Below are 19,300 nucleotides of genomic sequence, written 5' to 3'. Positions count from 1 at the left end.
GCTAGATTAACTTAAATGGTTCTCAGGAGTTTAAAGACGAGAGCATGCGTGTATGCAAATGACAATAAATTTTACAATAGAGATATTGGAATTTTGTTATCAGTCGCTATGATAATTAATACTAAATTTTCGATCTTGCATTCACGAATATTCACTATTTCGAACTCTTCCAAAACGTCTTAATATAGTAAATAAGTATCTTCAAAGTTAGATCGTTGAAAAGTAACATTTAAAGGATTTCTGAACTGTAGAAAACTGTTTCTTGTAAATCTAAAATATTGAAAGAGATATATGAAATATCATGTAGAAATTATTTAAACATAAAGCTGCTGCACGAAGTTTTATCCGAAGAAACGACATGTCACGTGTACCAATGTAATAACTACGTGAACTTGTTGAAACTTCGAAAGACGCGCGGTCCTCGTTGTCACCTTTGAAGACCGCAAAAGAAGGTTACATTTCCGGAATGCTTGGGAATTTCGCGCGTGACTTTGTCGAGTCACGTTCGCATATTCGCGCATAAACCCGTCTTAGCATCCTCTTGCTCTCTTTCGGTCCTTTCCTTACTTTTCTCACCACATAAATTTCGCCAGGCAACCCGCAGGAACGTTCTTTTACGAGAAGATAAAAAAGGGGGCCTGGTAAGAAGACCAGTTTTTCGTTTAAGAATACGATCAGGAAAAGGAATTCCACCGCTGCGAACGTAAAAAGTTTTCCTCGACGTGAATTACACGATTCTTTTTATATTCTAACACGGTCGACAAACTTTCGGCAAGCCGTAGTTGTTGGTTCAAAAGAAAGGAGCGTCGTTTAATCCTGGTAAATAAGTAGGCGCATCAAACGATTCCCAGGGGACCGTTTGATCGGTAAATAGCGAAACATTCATGCGGTGTGTTCGATCAAGCATTTAAGGATTCGCCTGTGGTCCGCGGCGACCGCTCGGTAAACAGCAAAACGCGTGCCAATATTTCGTGGGCTGTATCGTTGAATCAATAGACCCTGAGCATCGGGTAAACAAAAGTTTATTACACGAACTTGTTGATCCAATGAAAAGGATGGAAAAAGTCACCGAGGCTCGACGTCCTTTTCTGTTTCACAGTTAGACGAACTGAATATATGAATGTGTCCATACGTGTGCGTTTTGTACTATATTTCGCTTTTTACGGGAGAGGGTGGAATTCTTTAGGGTATAATATATGAAAGCTTAGTTTTAGAGGTGGGGTTTATTCTGAGAGTGAATAGGGTGTTTAAGGGCAATAAAAGAAGTTTATGTAAGTACAGGTGCGAACGTAGCTTGTGGGTGTGATTGATACACTGGAAGAGTAAAAATGGTGGCGTTGAGTGCATTTGAATGGACGAAAGAGAGATGGGGTAGAATGTAGGGTGACATTCGAGTGTTCTTAATGGCGGTTAGAGCGTGGCGATGGTACAATATGTCAAAGAATAGCAAAATCGTTTGTGGGTGGAACAAAAGCGTTAGTAGCTGTATAAATATATCGGATTTCATGGTTTTAGACGCTTTTGTGTTCGGTCAGCTTCAGTTTCTTTATGTTCGTGACAGGTATTCGAAAAGTCCATTGTGTATTTAAACGCAAATTCACAAACGATTATATTAATTTGAAATACAAAACGTGTACTTTTCCGTATATAATATGTATAAATATGCGATGCAATGTTTATAAGGATATCAATAAAGGGATGCAGGAAGTATCTAATATTTCAAAATACAAGCATCAATTTTCATATATTTAAGCAAAACATAAGGAATAAAAGTGTGGTTCATTATATTCGCGTCTTCATGAGAAATTCAAGGAAAAGATGAGAAAGAGTGACGTTCAAACCGCCACAAAGAAATTTATCGACGAAATTCATTTTCGTCGCGTTTATTCTTCAAGTCGAATTGGAAGTTCAATCATTTCACCGATTTGTATGGAATCACATTGGCCAGAAGATTCAATATAAATTCCGGCTAGTACCGCAATGGGCGAGGAAAAAGGAATATCTTCTTGAGGCAGCGAATTTCCAATTAAAGAATGCGAGGGATTCGGGTCACGGATGCACCGAACCCCGCTACAGATACGTCTATATACATCGGAACGCTAGAGCAAAATAAAGCTGGGCAAGCATGGAGTCCATACCACGTGGCCTGGCAAAGCGTCTTCTCGCTATCAACTTGTAGCCTTCTCGACAGATGTCGACTAGCATCCGTGAAATCGAACGGACAACACCGCGAATATTTAAGATTGTACACGAATAGGAAGAAAAATGTGAACGATGAATCATGCAAGCGCGGTGTACACAGCAAATGAGACACCAAAGACAGCGATAGAGGGACAAAGAGAAAGAAAGAGAATGAGAGCGAGTCGGGCGCCCACGTTTTACCTACTTTATCGCCTCCCACGTCTCGCTGTCAAAGGTCTTCACAACCAGCAGCTCGAGGGCGTAATTCACAAATCCGTACTGCACATAAGACAGAAAGAAGAAGAACCGATAGTTTAGCGCGTGATCGTGTGAACGAACATTGGTAAACGTCAACTATTAACATGACTGTGTATGATTTACGAGCGAACGGATCGGTTTAGTCACTGGTACACGCGATTATAATTGACATCCATCGACTGTCAACATGTCCTATCGGTCGTCTGCCAGTCACAGTCCGTTCAGCCGTCGATTTTCCGTCCCAGATAGTCTTTCCGGTTTCTCTTTTACCGCAACGTACCATGATGATCAGAGAGAAACGGTCTAGTTAAGGCTTTTCCACGTATCATTCCATTCTAATTGCCATGGGAGCCATGTTTACCTCGTGCACACGAGCCGCGTACTGGAAAGTCGGCCTGCTGTTCGTCGGAGACGATAAGTATCGATTTTCTGCTCTCGCAGCTGCGCCATCTAGATACAACCCTGTTACCCGTCTTCAGCTCGCTCTCCACGCGCCTCCTACACCCTTCCGCTGCCAATCCGCTTTGTCCCTATCGTCGGTTTGCCATCAACGTTATTATTCGTTGGATGAATACTTAGAAGACTTGGAAGACGCGCAGAGACTAACGCAGAGAAAGTTCGTGTTTCTTCTTGGAACTAAACATCCACATTTTTTACTTTCTTCTTATGTTCGATTCTATATGCTGCACGTCTATTTTGAAATTGAAGTAAGAGGTCATCCGGTGGTTATTGCATGTTCAATTCTGTAAGGTATCAAGGATATGGAGAAACGCTATTTTAGAAAGTAGAATGGACGACGAGGAATATTCTTTTGTAGTTTTCGTTATTTTATATTTGCTTTCTTCGTAGCGTGAAAACGTAGGTTGCTATAAAAAGCAGAAAGATTGATGCATTCGGATATATTTGCAATTTATAATGGATATTATAATTTATAATAAGAGACAACAGGATGTGTAATAAATTTTCGTTTTTAGAGCTAAAAAGATCTAGAACCCCTAACTTTTTGCAACCATATAAAGTTTCCATCCGTCATCATTTCCTAAACACTATCTATTTCCATCAATCTTAGTCGTCATCTGGGGGCCATCATCTCAAACGATCAAGTGAAAATCGACTGAATCGAGCGAACTAACAAACGAGTGAATGATATGCCTGATCCATCTCTACTTATAATTTTTTTCCCAACTATTCACACAAAGAATAGTCGATCGAGGAATAATCGCACGCATTAAATGAGAAAGGTCACCACCTACTGATTTCAATTTTTGGCTAAATTCGAAGATTTTCAGAACTATTAGAATTTCCTAGACAAAGCTTCTTGTTCGCCAGAAACTTCCTTTAGCTAACCCATTAACGTGCTTTCTGGAAACAGTGTATCAGGCGTTTCCAGGGATTTCAGACGAAACATCTGACGTCAGGAATACATTAAACGACTAGCACCCGGCTACGTTCCATCGTAAAAAAAAAAAAAAAATAACAGCAGACATTTAAAGACAACAGCAGTCGGGGCAACAGGTTCAAACGGACTAAGTTCGTATTAACGTAGGGCGCAGGAAATTGGAGTACGATATAATATTCTGGTCGGACGATCCGCGCTGAGAAACGGCGACTTTGGGACGATGCGACGGCGGGGAATAAGCTCACGGCTTAAATCGTAATTAGAAACGAAGGCAGGAATTCGTAGCGCTTCAGTTACTTCCAGCGCAGAGCTTCCGTTGAAACGTCTCAAACGGATGAATTTTACTTTCGCGACGTGCGACTACACCGACGTCGGATCCGAAGAAACCGGAAATTACCGGTGCCTCGTCTAGGTGCAGTACGGCTTCGTTAGGGCAATCACCGGTGTTATCGCGGATCGTGCTCTCGAGATATAAAAGTTCTAATCTTTGAGACGAATGTGATTCTCTCGTTTGGGTTGTATTAGATGCTGATTGAGTTAGGATCAAGTTAATTTCTAGAATTTTTAAGTTTGTTTCAGAAACGTATTTCATGAGATGGAACACGGTCAAAGGATACAAAATGTTCGTATATTAATTTTGAAAAATCTCTCATTGCAAATATGCTCTGGAGTATTTTATACCGTTTGTAGTTTTTCAGTAAGTAATAATTTCAATTGATAAATTGGACAGTGTATTCTGTGATATTGAATATTGCTTTTAAAGTTACATTTATCACAAAGTCTTCGTTTCGCATTATAACTGCCCTACATTCATTTGAAAAAATTTCTGTACTAACTTGTCTACCGATACCAGGAACGATTCATAAATATCCAGCTCAATTATGTAATTTTTCCGTCAAGTTTATCTTGCAGTGGTCGCAAGGGATTAAGGCAGTATACATTATATTTTCCTTTCTCGTACATTCAGAACGCCCTGGAACATCCGCGGAATCCCCCACAAATTATACTAGTACAATTATACGTACAAAGGATCGTAAAAGTAGCTTAATTGGTGTTCAAGCACTAACATATGTGTGCACGATAACTACATAATCTATCTAATACTATCGAGTAATCTAATATCATTTTATATGTTGTTTTTATAACCATATTTAATTCGCCATTCGATCTTCCAGAAAATTTGTCCAGTCAAATCAAGACACGAGACTCGATTCTTCTTACAGTTACAGAAACAAAATTTGCGTTGCCGTGAACTAGAAGTAACCAGACTAACCATAAAGACAAAGGATCACGCGATACGAACATTCATCCAAAATTCCCTTGGCTTCCATGAAACAAGCGTTTTTAATTAATTTACGCGTTGTTCGCCCTCCATCGACTCGCATGTAATCCCTAGGAGAATGCGAGCAATTTCGAGCTGAAAGACGACAAAGAGTATACTTCCGGCGTTGGGAATCAATTGCAGAAAGATCATTAGGGCAAATGAAAGTTTAACGGGGCGCTTCGTACGAATTCCTTTTCTCGGAGTCGAAGGAGAACTTGAAAATTTCAGCGCGACTGAGGATACTGGCAGCGTATAAATATTTAAGATCCTGTGGAGATCTAGTCAAAGTTGGCCAAGAACTTGATGGCCCGAATCGGGCGTCGACTGTTTAACGTTGACCTCTTTTCCATAGTCTTCTGAAACTTCTCGGCGATGTTCGATGGAGGAGAAGCGTCCAATAACCATTTTCAACGTTCCTCGAGTAGAAACGCTGACCTCGAGTTTGGTTAACGGCGGTGTTACGCGTCGGTTCTTCTTATAATTTTACTGCTAAATTTTCCATCGTTTTTCCTTCGACCATTGTTTTTGAGCAATTGGCTTGATATTGACGCAACATCGACACACTTTTACGCCAAAACTGCCAAATATTTACTCTCGCAGCTGACGCGCGACTTCAAAGATGAACACGCTATATGGAACTCGCAATATCGGTATATAGGGCAGCCGAGGGAATCGCGAAGACCTCGTCCCCATTGTGAAAGGCCAAAAGGACATGGTGCAGCTTCGACTCCGTGTGATTTCCAAATTAAAGCTTTTTTCAATTGTTGCTGGTATTCTAGCACGTGAAAATCATCCACACGATTCAGAGGTAATAATTATTTCTCAGCGAAAAGATCTAGTAAACTCGAATTTTAGTAATCTACTCGAAAAATTGATATCGTTATAGTATAGTTGCAATAATGATTGGAGATGTTTTTTAATTGCTCTTTGAGGATACAGAGAATTATCGTGGAGAGCCTGGGTTTTGAGAAGTTAGAGTGGAAAATGGAGGAAATTGTGTCCCACCTTTTGCGCTTCATACGAGCTCAACGTTTATCGTACAGAGTTGTGTTACTCCCAAGGGGTAACATGAGATAAGGGAAATATTTCTTGACCCAATAAAGAAAGTTAACACATTTACAACCCTTGGTATAAAGTGATGTTTCCGATATTTGCGAAACATTTCTATCGTGTATGCGTTTAGAGTATACAACTATTATTTATTCGAATATTCTATAAAATCCTCTCTATCTGAAAAATCAGATATCAGAACCTTAACTTGGAGAAACAATAATGATAAATAATGATAAAGAAGAAGATTCTTGAAAACTGAAAAATAATGCTATATTGATTTTAATTATAGTAACATTGTTGATAATTCTTTTACCATAGTATAATAATACTCCTCAAATTTATTGAATCTAGGAATAAGGAGATCGAGGAATATATTAAGGATTACATCTGAATCATCTTGACTAATGAAACTTCATGAACCACCAGTACTCCAAATGCTGGTCTCTATGGACTACAACATGATGTCTGCCGCGATCTTTCCCATCGAATAGAAACACGTTGGCATGTTGAACGGTCGAGGCATACTCGGAATCGATGCAACCGGCAAGATTTACGATGCTCGCGACTGGATGGGTTATGAGCTAAGATGTAGTCCTATCGGTGCCAGTGTTTGCTCGTAAATGCATGAAAATAATGGTCGTTATATAATTGTTGGAACATTTACGATCGGCAAAGGTTTACGAGCTATATGTGTCGCTGTGAGCAGAAGCAATCGTATCGGCTGTCAAACGAAATGCATGGGCATCGACCGTCAGAGACTAAATGGCTCCGAGTGATTCAGGACAGTGGTAGAGGGCGATAATCAACGTCGACGACAACCAAGGGTTTTCCACCTCCTCCACTTGTGCACAATGAAGAATTACCCTCCGATTTCGAGTGTTTGAGATCGTAGAAAAAGATCCCCCTTGTAGACTGTAATATGTCACGATATCGTGGAAAGAAGATAGGTTTGATCGTCGCAAAAACGCAGCCAGGACGGATCTTCGATCTGTCGTAGCATCGTTGAACGTCTCGTTAGCAACGTTCGTCGAAACTTGAAAAAGATGTCCGGCCTTGCACCGTTATTGCTGGAAGTGAATCTTTGACGATGAAATATCGTGATAAGAAGTAAATGAGAAGGAAATCTGATTGGATTTTTATGTAGATCTTGGATTAAACAGTTGGTATCGATTGACGATTTTGATGTGTTGGTGATATATATGAATTTTCATAAATTTACTGTAGCAATTTTGCACCAATCTTCTGAAACATTTTGTATAGGTCAGGTTAAAAGAAATTCTTGATAACAATTGGAAACGGACTATAGAAATCCTTCGTTACACCGCCCTATACAATGTTAATGTCCCATAGAAGTTATATTTATTTACGACAATCTCAAATTTGATAAATCTCAAACCAACTCAAGTGACGATAATTAATTCAATATCAATCTCGCGAGTCTTCTTAAGCTTACGTGTTCGTCAACAAATACTCCGAATCGGATCGATTTACCAATTATTTTTAACTAATTATTATAGTTTCCTACGACCGCACTACAAATAATTCAGATGCAAAATCCACGAACGTGGTCAATAGCGATCTCGCGTTAGACTTAAGCTAGCGGACGATGGATACGGAATCAAACACGATACGAGTGGATAAGCAGTTTCGCAGCATTGTCCTCTTCATAAAGCATCGATGTGCAAATATTGGACGAACCATTGCAACCAGTTACAAGGGTCCCCCACGCGGCTCTATCACTCTGTCATGTTACGAGGTGATTTATTTACGAAAGAGTTTCGTCCCTGTCGTAAAAGCATCGCTCCACGTTTTAGAATCGAACGTTTCTTCCGGCTCCATGCAAATTTACCTGCCACTTAGTGCACGCACTTGCTACGGGCAATGGTTATATGTGATACACCGGCTCCTTTCAGAACCCCCGTATGGAAATTTAATATTTTTAGGCTGCTATGAGTGACGTTCACAGGAGGTAACTAGAATGTGTGGGAAAATATAAACGGCACCACGCACGGAATTTGGAGGAAACGAGTTTTATTATATCCTGTATGAAGGTTTATGGGCTTCAGTAGAATAGGGCTGATCCTAGTCAGACTATACGCGTACACAATTTTCAAAGGTTTCCGCTTCACTTAAAGTGAAATTTATATTTTCTGTACTGTTTAGATGGAATCTGCTTCGTTTTTCATAGAAATTTCTGTTTTGAAATTAATTGCATTATTTCGATAACTGTACTGGAAACCGTGACGAAACAAAAGAAGAATATAAATGGTGAACATAGAAAACAAGTTCTATAAATATATAAATTTTAGAAAATAATGACGAAAGATGAAAGTGTGGAAACTGCTGGTCAAATGTGAGTAAAATTTCCAATACGCTACGTTAGACGATAAAACATAATTGTTCATTGTATTTTCTACTTTTACGTGTCTCTTCTAAAAGCTTTTTCACTACAGTAATATTATCTACCTTTTTGTACTTTAAATATCAGGGAAAATTGCTTGAGTTTTACTATACATACATAGCTCCATATCATATGTTATAATAATAGATTGAACTAAAGATAATCTGTACAATAAACTGTCTTTTCTATTTCAAGATGACTTATAGTGTATTTTATATAATAATTCGATGGATTTATTATATTATATTCGTCATATATTTTCCTACATTTCAATTACAGTTCAATATTTTCCTTGAAAATACTTTTTACTGCTAAGAAGTTGATTCAAGAATCTACACTGATTGCATTTCGTTCGTACACCTCATCAAACTCTGTAAACGAATTCTCCAACTTATTTTCAACACCCTTCACGCCTACACACACCATTTTTCCAATCAAATCCAAATCACCGATTTCATTCGACTCGCACAACTACGTCGTCGCGTATTTCCACGCAAACACCTGAAGCGTCTTGATAACAAGATAATCAATAAAAGTAAGGTACTCGTTAAGTGGACATTACAGTCGGGAAGTTGGAAGGATGGTCGAGAGTGGATGATAACAAATGGGGACGACTGCTTTACATCGTGAATCTGACGGAAAACTTGAAATTGAAAAGCCGTGTCGCAGCGTGCTTTCATGAATCGATTCGTTTCAAGTACGAAACAAAATTATCCGCCTCTCTTGCACCCTCCCCCTTGAAAATTAATTAGTCAAGGACGTCCTCGTAATTTGGATCCTCTCGCCCTCTTCCGAGGCAATGATGAATAGCGTTCCGAAGTTAATTAAAAATACCATCACGCATCGAATATCGATGATTCCGTGGACGTGCCCGTCCCGTTGTCCGTCTCCGTACGCTTTCGTTTCGTTTGAACGCTAGCATAGAGACCTGGCCTGCACACGGGCCGGAACGTTCGGGATAATAACGCAGAAATGACCGACGTCATTCGATGTGATGCATACCAATGTATCATAGTCTACCTTCCAAAGGATAGTCTGATCAGGCAGTGAAGTTAGGTTGGAAGAACATTGTTTTGAAGGAAATTGAAATATATTTTTCTTCGATACAAAAATCGAATAAGAATGTAAAAATATTTCTACGTGGAAATGACTAAAACTCAATAACAAACGCATTAAAAAAATATATAAGAAGGATATAAAATGTAGATTTTACTCAAAAAAATCCAGAATACTAATATAAGATTGTGTTTTATTATTACAGTAGAATAACTGATATTCCATTTTACTGATTGCAATTAATTTCATTTTTTATTAAAGAATTATAGATAGTTGCCGCTATAGATTCTACTTCTCAACGGATCAATATTGATAATAGTACGAATAAGCTGCTTAAAGACTTACGTTTAACTCTGCCCTTTAGTACTATAGGATTTTCATTATTTTTAGCATGTGGTAAAGATAATTGTGGCATTCAAAGGTCACAGGAAATGTAGAGAAGAGTGATGATATTACGAACACGATTTTAAATTTACCTTAGGATCGTGTTGCGCTGAACGAACTTATGGAAGTAAGTTATTGGTTTCTTGAAAATTGAACTTTAATCGTGCGCTTGTGTAATGAAATTGAGAAATTCATAAAAAATAGAGTTTATCGCTTTAGTTTCTGAGAGATTCGATAGCAATAATCATTTATATAAAATCTAATGAAGTGAATTGTTTGATCTTGGAAAGCTTAAACGAGATGCCTATAAATATTGATTTTATATAAGGAGGAGGCTAGATTCCGACTAGTCCCTTGTCAATTTTTATAATGAAACGACGTCACTCCATCGGTGGAACGTGATCATGTTAGGCTATCCCACGACGACCATCAATTTTCCTCTCCTATGATCTCGTTCGACGGTGAAGATTAATGTCGACTTTCGCGGCTTTTTCGATCCTTTCTGGCCAGCCGAGCGTTCCCATTACGTTTCCCGATCTACTGCTTTGCCTGAGACGATTAGACTCGCAACTCGATTGAAGTTCGATGTAAGTGGATCGATCGACATCGGTTTAACGCTGTTGTTTGGCAGGCTCGTTTCACCACAGTCGAACGTTTTATTTCCGCTCGATCGAAAACCGAGTTCCCAGGATCAACGAAAGAATTCATGGCTCTTACTACGGTATCTCTTCGTAAATAGAAAATTAATTCGTTCCGTTATCTTTGAAACTTTTACGTGAATTTATAAGATATTCGCATACGAAGAAAGTTATTAACGGATAGCAAACTTTGGCTGTCAATCGATATCGTATATTATTGGCATTTACTGGAACTTTTCGTCTTTTATCTAAAATCAAGGAGGTATTAACTAATACTCCGCTACAAAACACGTAAATATAAATATCTCATAAATCACGATATCCAATGGAAATGGCAATTAAGCGAGATTTCCCAATAATCGCACAAAACTCTCAACATCGCTGCATCGCGAATTAATATTCGCCACTTTCAACGTTTCCGCATAAAGTTGCGATATATTATGATACAATCGAGCGATAACGTCTAAATAAAATGATACATAAAATGATTCGGAAAATTTACCCCGTCGCCTACCGTTGATTCGAGTGGAAATGTTTAGGGATTGTCTATCACGAGAAATACTTTTGATGAATCGAGACATACATATTTATTCCGTGAAACCGACCATATCGAAGCTTTTATTTCCACTCGATAGGAATCGAACGACGAAAATTTCGAATCGTAGAATCCTATCTTGGTTGCAGCAGTTTCATCCGAATGATCGCGACTGGCTTTCCTCGAATATCGTCCGCTCGTAGAGAAAACCAGATTCTGCGAATCTAATAATTGTCCTGCCGTAGGAAATGTGAACACGTATCCCGGTCGATACTTCGATAGAAATGAAAGGGTGGTTGGGGTGTATCGTGCGCTATCTCGTGATTAATTAATAAGAAAACGAGACGCTAATTATCAAGGGGGTGCAGCTATGAGCCACTTCTTCCGTTTACGCCTCGTTGGGTGCAGCGTTCTCGATTGGAATTGCAAGGGAATAAGCTTAGGAATATTTTAATATATTCCATTAATGGAATGAAACAAAAAAGAGTAGAGAGAAATACTAAGTGTACATGAAACGCGTACAGTGTCGAGGAAAGTGTGTCGAGGTGAGAAATGCTTTTTTTCATTCCTGCATGCTCGTAAAACTATGTTGAGTTTAGTAATGCAGTAATAAAACATATTACTGAAAGCGCAGGCATCGCATAATTGCAACGTATAAAGTTGGAAGATAAAAAAACACGAACATCGAAGCGATAAGACCCCAACACGCTTTATAAAAGTTCCATGTAGCTAGTGTTTTTATCAAAAAGATCCATTCCCCCGTTGTTATGCATTCACAACACGTATCTTCGAAATATGATTTACGACCCCGTAACCCTTGCCTTCTTTAATGTCATAGATCGTAGTGGAACGACCGACTGAAACACCACCAATATCAACTTATCATAGCGCCAGGACGCGAATCATATTTTCGCGATACGTTGTCGTTGGGTAAGCGAATCACGCGATTTCCGTGATCGATATCCGCCGCCAAGCAGAAGCGGCGGGATAAGAATGCGAAACACCGTGCCATTTGCACGCGACGAAATTGTTTCGTGAAATATGAAAGTCTGATGCGGAGAAAAATTGCAGACAGTTGTTTCGAGTAATGTTATATGAACGTTTTCTACTTCGTAATATTTTCTGTGTTACAAAAGGACGGAATGTAATACGTTACACGGTACTACATGATCTCGCGCATGAAATCTTCTGGCAAAGCTGGTAGAAAGTGAACTACATTGTGTACTAGTTTTTAATGCGTGTTTTGTCTTTTTATGTCGAGGCAAGAGGAAATAAAGTGTAACTCCGCTGACATATAAGTTTTTAACGTGAGAAATAGCATTTATCGGCTTTCTTTTCTCTTTTACCATTAAAAAGGAAGATATACGTGTGTATTTATGCATGTAAAATGCATAAGATGTACGATGAAGATGTGCAAGATGTTTGCGAAACTATAGGAATTGCAATTTTACTGTGATCACAATAGGAAGAAGAGAAAGTACCGAAGGATAATAATTTATCATGACGTGTAAATATATTCATAATTTTTATTACATACATTCGTAATTTTAGTTATACCTAATACTTTCCACTATATTAAGTAAAATTTAAAATTATTCAAAATTGTATACTATTAAAAGTAGAATTTCTATCGCTTTATAAACATGGTATCATGCTTTTGATCATGGTGTTTTGAGTTTTGTTTCACGTTTAGTATATCATGTTCTATTTTGTATTAAACATTTATACGATTCCGGGTTTATAAATGAGTCGGATGAATATGTTATGTATTTTCTACCGTGCACCAATTTTTCGCAAGTATGTTTTAATCGCAATATTTTATCTCCTTGACATTGGCATTTTCGATAAAGCGGTCAGAGGAATTTTACTATACATTTTTTTCACAAGCAACCAACAGTTACTGAACGTAAATTTAGAATTTAGTAAAATATAACATAATTAAGATTATTATAAAATGGCTTGGTTGACGTTTCGTTGAATATCTTTCAACGCGGACACTCGGAGTATGAGTTCGTGTCGTTTATTTATTTGCGTTATGGTAAAGCCGATACAGCTTTTGATAATGTCAAGGAGCTCAAGAAGTTGATGGTAGCAGGAAATAAACGCTGCGGCGACTTTTGCTAAACCTCTGTTATCCAATGGGAAATCTTGCACGTTCTACTATAACTCTTTCTCACTCCTCCATAGGGAAACATCTTTCAATACTGTCTCCCGTGGATGCTCGCGCGATTCCATGGCCTGGAAGAAACGTTCGACAAAATATCCCTTGTGCTTCTGCCTGTTCCAATCGTGCTGTGTATTGGCAATATCGTCAATACATAGCTGCCATTTAAACGATTGGCGTGAGATTTTGTAGAGACGTTGTAAGACGCGCAGTTACTAGTGAAACTTTGTTAAGAAAAGGATAGTTCTGGATTTATAAATTTGTAACGTGCAATGAATTTGTCAGAGTAAAATACTCCTATAGAAATTCTATGAATGTCAAAAACTTCATTTATATAAGAAATTATAAAATTGAACAAATTTTAGATTGTAACACGAGGTTAGAGTATTGTACAATACTATATCCTACATTATTAGATGAGTGATTGGATGATTGAGGATTATTACAAAATAGTGGACAATATTAACAAATAAATTCTCCATAACCAGACGAAGAACAGAGGCATAACATCTAAAATATTCATTACTTAAAACAGTAACTATTTAGCATATTGCTTATTGATCTCATAATCGCAGAATTTCCGAGTTGAGGTTGCAGTGGCCGGGAGAACGTTCTGTAAGCACAGTATCTATCATAAACCGCTGTATAACCGCGGAACTCACTTTGGATCATCCCGTAGGAGTGATGCTCTTTTCGAAACTATGTAACCAACCTTGAACTATCCGTAGCTTTCGAAATCGATTCTGGAAAATCCATCCTGCGTCTTGGTAGAAATAGTTATTTCCTGCCACAAAGAACTGTGCTCATTCTTTTCATTTATTTCAGTCTTCGAACTAGAGATATACACAAGTAGCACCGAATTTATCAACAAAGGATTGCATAGCAAACACAATTCTAGAATGTCTTTGCCTAACTATCTGATTTATACAAATACATAATTTGACATAGCTTTCGCTAGTCTGGCATTTCATTTAATGATCTCGTGGTAAAAAGCTTTCGCTTCTCCCTATAATTGTGCATATCATACAAATCTGAATTTCTCGCTTATTGTCGAATGTCACTGGCGTTCTCACTCGTAACTTGGTTTCCAAACTCGGCTGTCTCTGTGGTTGCTGCGGTTCGTTTCGCTATCCATCGAAATGCACGTGGTTGTTCCCACACAAGGCGAAGACACTTCCGGTTTAACATCGTTTATGAACTTCATGTGGCGAATTCGTGTCCGGAGATACTCATCGTGATAAGCGTAGGAGTTAGAGATTACATTAATGCGGGATTAAAACCTTCGATATACGCAAAGATTACTACCAAATCCCTTGGATTCAACATGCATCGGAGAATTACAGACAGAGCAGCTTTTTCCAACAAATTAGCTCGGAAAACGAAAAGCTAAATATAGAGGGAAAAATTCAAAACAAAATACAAGGGAGATTTGATAGCTGAAACGATCAACCCACTGCTACTGAAATATGGTTACTTCTCCACAGGAGTTCTATATCTTTTTAGTCAGACATATTCTTGATTTAACTAAAGATATTTATCCCAACCTCGTTGCTTGCAGTTCTGTTCATCTGTTCATCTCTAGAACCTAGCAATTAGGAGGGCATAATTAAGCGAAAGCAACAGTATGTCAGTTACGAGTATGTTAATCGATCGATAAGGTACACTTCGATCAAATACGTTTAATTTTCCATTTCGTAGATGCATGCATTTCTATATCCGAAACAGAGTTCTGCGCAATTGAAGTATTTCACGTCACTAATGCAGATTCAGTTGCCTATATAACGCCATCTGAATCTACTGCAGCTGTCACTGAAGTCACGAGGTAGATGGAAGCAATTTTAACATATTGAAACTCATTTCAAGTTCTATTCTTTGACATTCACGATGAAACGATTGCAATATCTATTACAGTATAAAACATTTATTTTATTTATATTCGAAGAATTCCATTTCAACTGAAATTAGCCTGTTTCCAACTATTCTCTGTCAGTGTTCAATTGTTCCAATCGTATTCGTCGTGGTTCCTGGACACGGTTCATTGTAAAAAGATCGGATTGTTCTCGTTGCAGCAACGTTGACTCGTTTTCAAACTTCCTTGCGAATGATAGTCTTGCATAATTAGATTTATGCTTGAAAAAGGTGAATTTTTTGCAATTACGACATTCTACAGTCATTCTTTTCGTCTGTATAAAATTTTATTAATTCGCATAACTTCGCGAATAAGAGCACGTAAACTGCTGAGATATGTCGAACTTTGTGATTGGATTTCGCGGCACGCCGACAGCGATTAAATTTTCCTCTACTTTGACTAGGTTTGAGTAAGGTTGCTCAATTTATTGTATGTGGTTTTCTTGTACTAATTACAAACAATTCAGGAACTTTCTGTACGAAGGACTCGTAAGATAAAATTCTGAATTGCAGTTCGCGCGTATGTGTGTCAATAGAAAATTATAACGGCTTTTGAAGAACTTTGTCTTTTTTATATTTATAATTATAAGGCTGATAAAAGTTTGATAGTAATTCAACTACTTGAAAAAAATATGTGCGCATAGTCGGTACAACTTTGGCAGAAAGAAGCAGACGATTTAAAATTTAAGAGGAAGTCAAACGAATTAAAGGGATCCGAATAAGACGAACGAAACAGAAGGCACGTTTGTTTGAGTCAAGAAAGATCTATGTAAGTCAAGCTAAGCTTGGAGTGGCTCGGATAAAGCAGGTGTCTGAACAGGGTCGAGCAAATCAGATTAATTCAAAGAAGTTCTGTAAAAAAAAAAAAGAAGGAACGAAGCTAGAATGTAACGGAAGGTCCAAGATAGGAGAGAAGACGAATTAAAAGGTATCGGGAAAAGTTCGAAGAAGTCAGTAGACTGGACTATGTGAAAGCACGTCGAATAACATCTAAGTGAATGAGAAGAAAGTGGAAAAACTTTGCCAGTACCAGTGTGTGTGTGTGTATTTCTAAAGGAACAAATAAATTTCCTTTGCTCAGTGATTTATTAATGGTGTTTTACCTTCGTCATTCATAGATACATGTCTATTGTACTTTCTCTAATTAAATTTATATAAAAAATATTGTTTAACTACTTTGAATTACTCAAATTGATGTTTGGAAACAACTTTTCCGTATGATATAACGAGAGTTTTATAATGTATCGATGAATCGATTTATGAATTTCTTAGATTTGTTTTATTCTATTTCTTACGCCTAAAAGAGGCACGTAAAGATAGTAACATAAAATAATACTTACAACTATCTACATGAAAGTGATTATTAAGTTCCTTTGGACGTCATCTGTAGCTTTCAAGTCTCTCGAAACTCGTTTGTAGACATTTCTCAAAGCGATAATTACAACCCTTGGAGTTATGAACGAAATGAAGGAAATTTGCGAAACGTGACTATTGTAACAGAGGGCGTAGAGACTGCCAGTTATTTGGCATGATGAAAAACGAATATTTGATGGAAAATAGATAGTATTTTTACATAGAATGCAAGATCAGAAAAATATACATATCAACTATTAAACATGTATAAAATAAAAAAAATTGACGCAAGAATCTAACTCTTTCACGATATTACATTCTAACCCGTAAAAAAGTATTCGTATGCGTATACACTGACGACAAAATCGAAACGAACGAAAATTAAACATCATCCAATATTTTTTCTCGTTGCATCCAATTACGTTCACTGTTTTGACACTTCAATTAAAGTAAACCGCAACAAATACAAGTCTGCAAATATAAGCTCGGACGAAATTCGAGGAACTAGTCCAACGGCCGCAAATGGTGAGTAATTCGAGTTGATACAAGCGTTAAAGCGTTCCGATAATTTACCTCTTCGGCCAAAGTCCTGATAAAGCGAAAAAGTGAGAGAGAGAGAGAGAGAGAGAGAGAGAGACAGACAGACAGAGACAGAGACAGAGACAGAGAGAGACAGAGACAGAGATTCGAACTTGGTTCAGATTTATCAGAGATCGGTTCCACAAGGTCGAAGCCAATCAGTGCAGGTCTCAGAAGTACATAGGTGGAGGTTAGACCAGTAGAAAGTTGTCGGAATCGTTCCAGATGAATCAGGGTGAACCGAAATAGTTCGAGGTGTGTCCAGCCGAGTCAACGAGGGTCTACGTTGATCGGAGGAATTCAGATAAGTCGCACCCAGTCGTTCTACTTGATAAATAAACATGCGTTGCAAGATAAGACTATTTGTTAAACGAAAGGGTGCAATCACTTAAATTGAAAAGCTCGTGTCCTTCTTGCGTGGGATTTCTTAGGTGTTAGCTACTCAACTGTAAAACATTGAAGTTAAAAGTTTCTATTTTTATAAAGCAAGGTTAAAACCTTAAATAGAAAAGGATGTTGAGAGAATTTCTTCGAAATCAAAAGCTTCTAGCAGATGTTACGAAGGTCCTATAGTTTCGCAAGTGTTCCTTTTTAAGATATTGAGATAGGTATTAGGAAAATGTTACTTGAATTGATCATAAGATGAAGATCGTTCGAAAATTATTTTTAAGTCACCAAAAACTATCTAAAGCACATTTGGAGATCGTCAAAAATGTCGTTAAAATCATTATATTATATCGTAAGGTAATGTTACAGGCATTAAAGGGGAGTTGAATGTCGTCAAAACTGTGCCTCGGTTATTCTAACGCTGTTGAAACTTATTTGAAGGATACTCCAGATTGTTTCAAAGGCACGCCAAGTTCTCCCGAGACCTTGTCATTAGTCGGTCACTTATGGTTGTCCTAATATCACGAAAAATGCTTTCTTCCTTGAGATTTCTACATTTTCATCACAGCCAGACTCGTTTGGGAATCATTTTTCTCGAAAATCAATCGGTTGTAGAAAAATATTATTTTTACCTTCATCGGCACTATTACAATTACTAATAACCGTATACATTTTACAGTCCAGCTTTAAAATGTAAGAGAGAATAGAAGTCAATAAACGTCTTTTTATTTAAACTGCTCCGTTTGACGTCCATTAATTCTTCCAAAACGTTTTCATGCCACAACCTGTCCACATTCGACCAAAATGCACAGCCTCTTTTAAATATTTCACACTTGCTTCACATGCACTTACATCCACTCGTGTACCCTTAAAAACTCGTGTATATAAATGTAATACATGGGTATAAATGAAAGAGGAAAAGATAAATCACGGTTGAGATTGAAAGGTGTTCAAGCTTGTGATACAGTCAAAACGTTTGCCCAACGTTAGTTATGCTAGAAAAACGAACTATTAACGAGAGGAATGTAAAATTGTATTCATTTAATTTAAACTCTTTTCACCGGCACAATACCTAGCCTCGCCAATTGTTCCATTGTATACCGGAATTGTTTAATTCGGGCGAATAATCCTCGACTCTCCAGTTATTAGACGTTCGATAGGAATCTAAGGAGCCGAAAATCGAACATCCCTCGTCCCATCCATTGGAGCATCGCCAACTATTGTCCATGATTTAAGTTTCTCGCTAGCCTTAGGCGAGGTTTGATTCATTGTCGGATGAAATTGTCGTCGAAGTTCCATACGAGTGTATGCGTGTAGTCGAAACGCAACGATTCCATTGTCGAGTGTCATGGGCAGCACTCGTGCAGAGTTTCGTCGGCTCTTGCAGCCCAATCAAATTCAAAGTTCCGACGCGTTACGACCGTTCGAACGAAGTATAGTCGAAAGTTTCTCTCTCTCTCTCTCTCTCTCTCTCTCTCTCTCTCTCTCTCTCTCTCCCTCTCTTTTTCTCTCTCTCTCTCTCTCTCTCTCTCTCCCTATCTATCTATCTATCTATCTATCTATCTATCTTTGTGTGTATGTGTCTGTGTATCTGTCACGAAGCATCCGAAATGTGAAGGCGTTCGTATATAAACGCTCCAAGACCATCGTTCTAGTTGAAAGAAACAACCTGACTACCGG

General features: G+C 38.1%; 1 protein-coding gene across 4 annotated transcripts in view; it reads right to left on the bottom strand.

The window, feature by feature from the left end:
- Gycbeta100B (guanylate cyclase soluble subunit beta-1-like) overlaps positions 1-19,300 on the bottom strand; it is a 110,622-nt gene that overhangs the window by 24,365 nt on the left and 66,957 nt on the right. The window contains exons 1-2 of one of the 4 annotated variants that reach the window (XM_069132099.1): positions 2,720-2,861; positions 2,387-2,460 (exon numbers count right to left, since the gene is read on the bottom strand). The exons of the other annotated variants lie outside the window; for them this stretch is intronic. Coding sequence (XP_068988200.1) covers positions 2,387-2,460; positions 2,720-2,722 — 77 coding nt within the window. The 5' untranslated portion in view covers positions 2,723-2,861. Of the gene's footprint in view, positions 1-2,386; positions 2,461-2,719; positions 2,862-19,300 lie in introns of those variants that run through there. 4 annotated transcript variants of the gene reach the window in all.

The sequence above is a fragment of the Bombus flavifrons genome, chromosome 2, assembly GCF_040668555.2.
Source record: "Bombus flavifrons isolate JBK064 chromosome 2, iyBomFlav1_principal, whole genome shotgun sequence".
In the NCBI taxonomy this organism is placed as follows: Eukaryota; Metazoa; Arthropoda; class Insecta; order Hymenoptera; family Apidae; genus Bombus; species Bombus flavifrons.
Note: the sequence above shows the minus strand (reverse complement) of the source record. Positions and strands in the feature narration are given on the sequence as shown.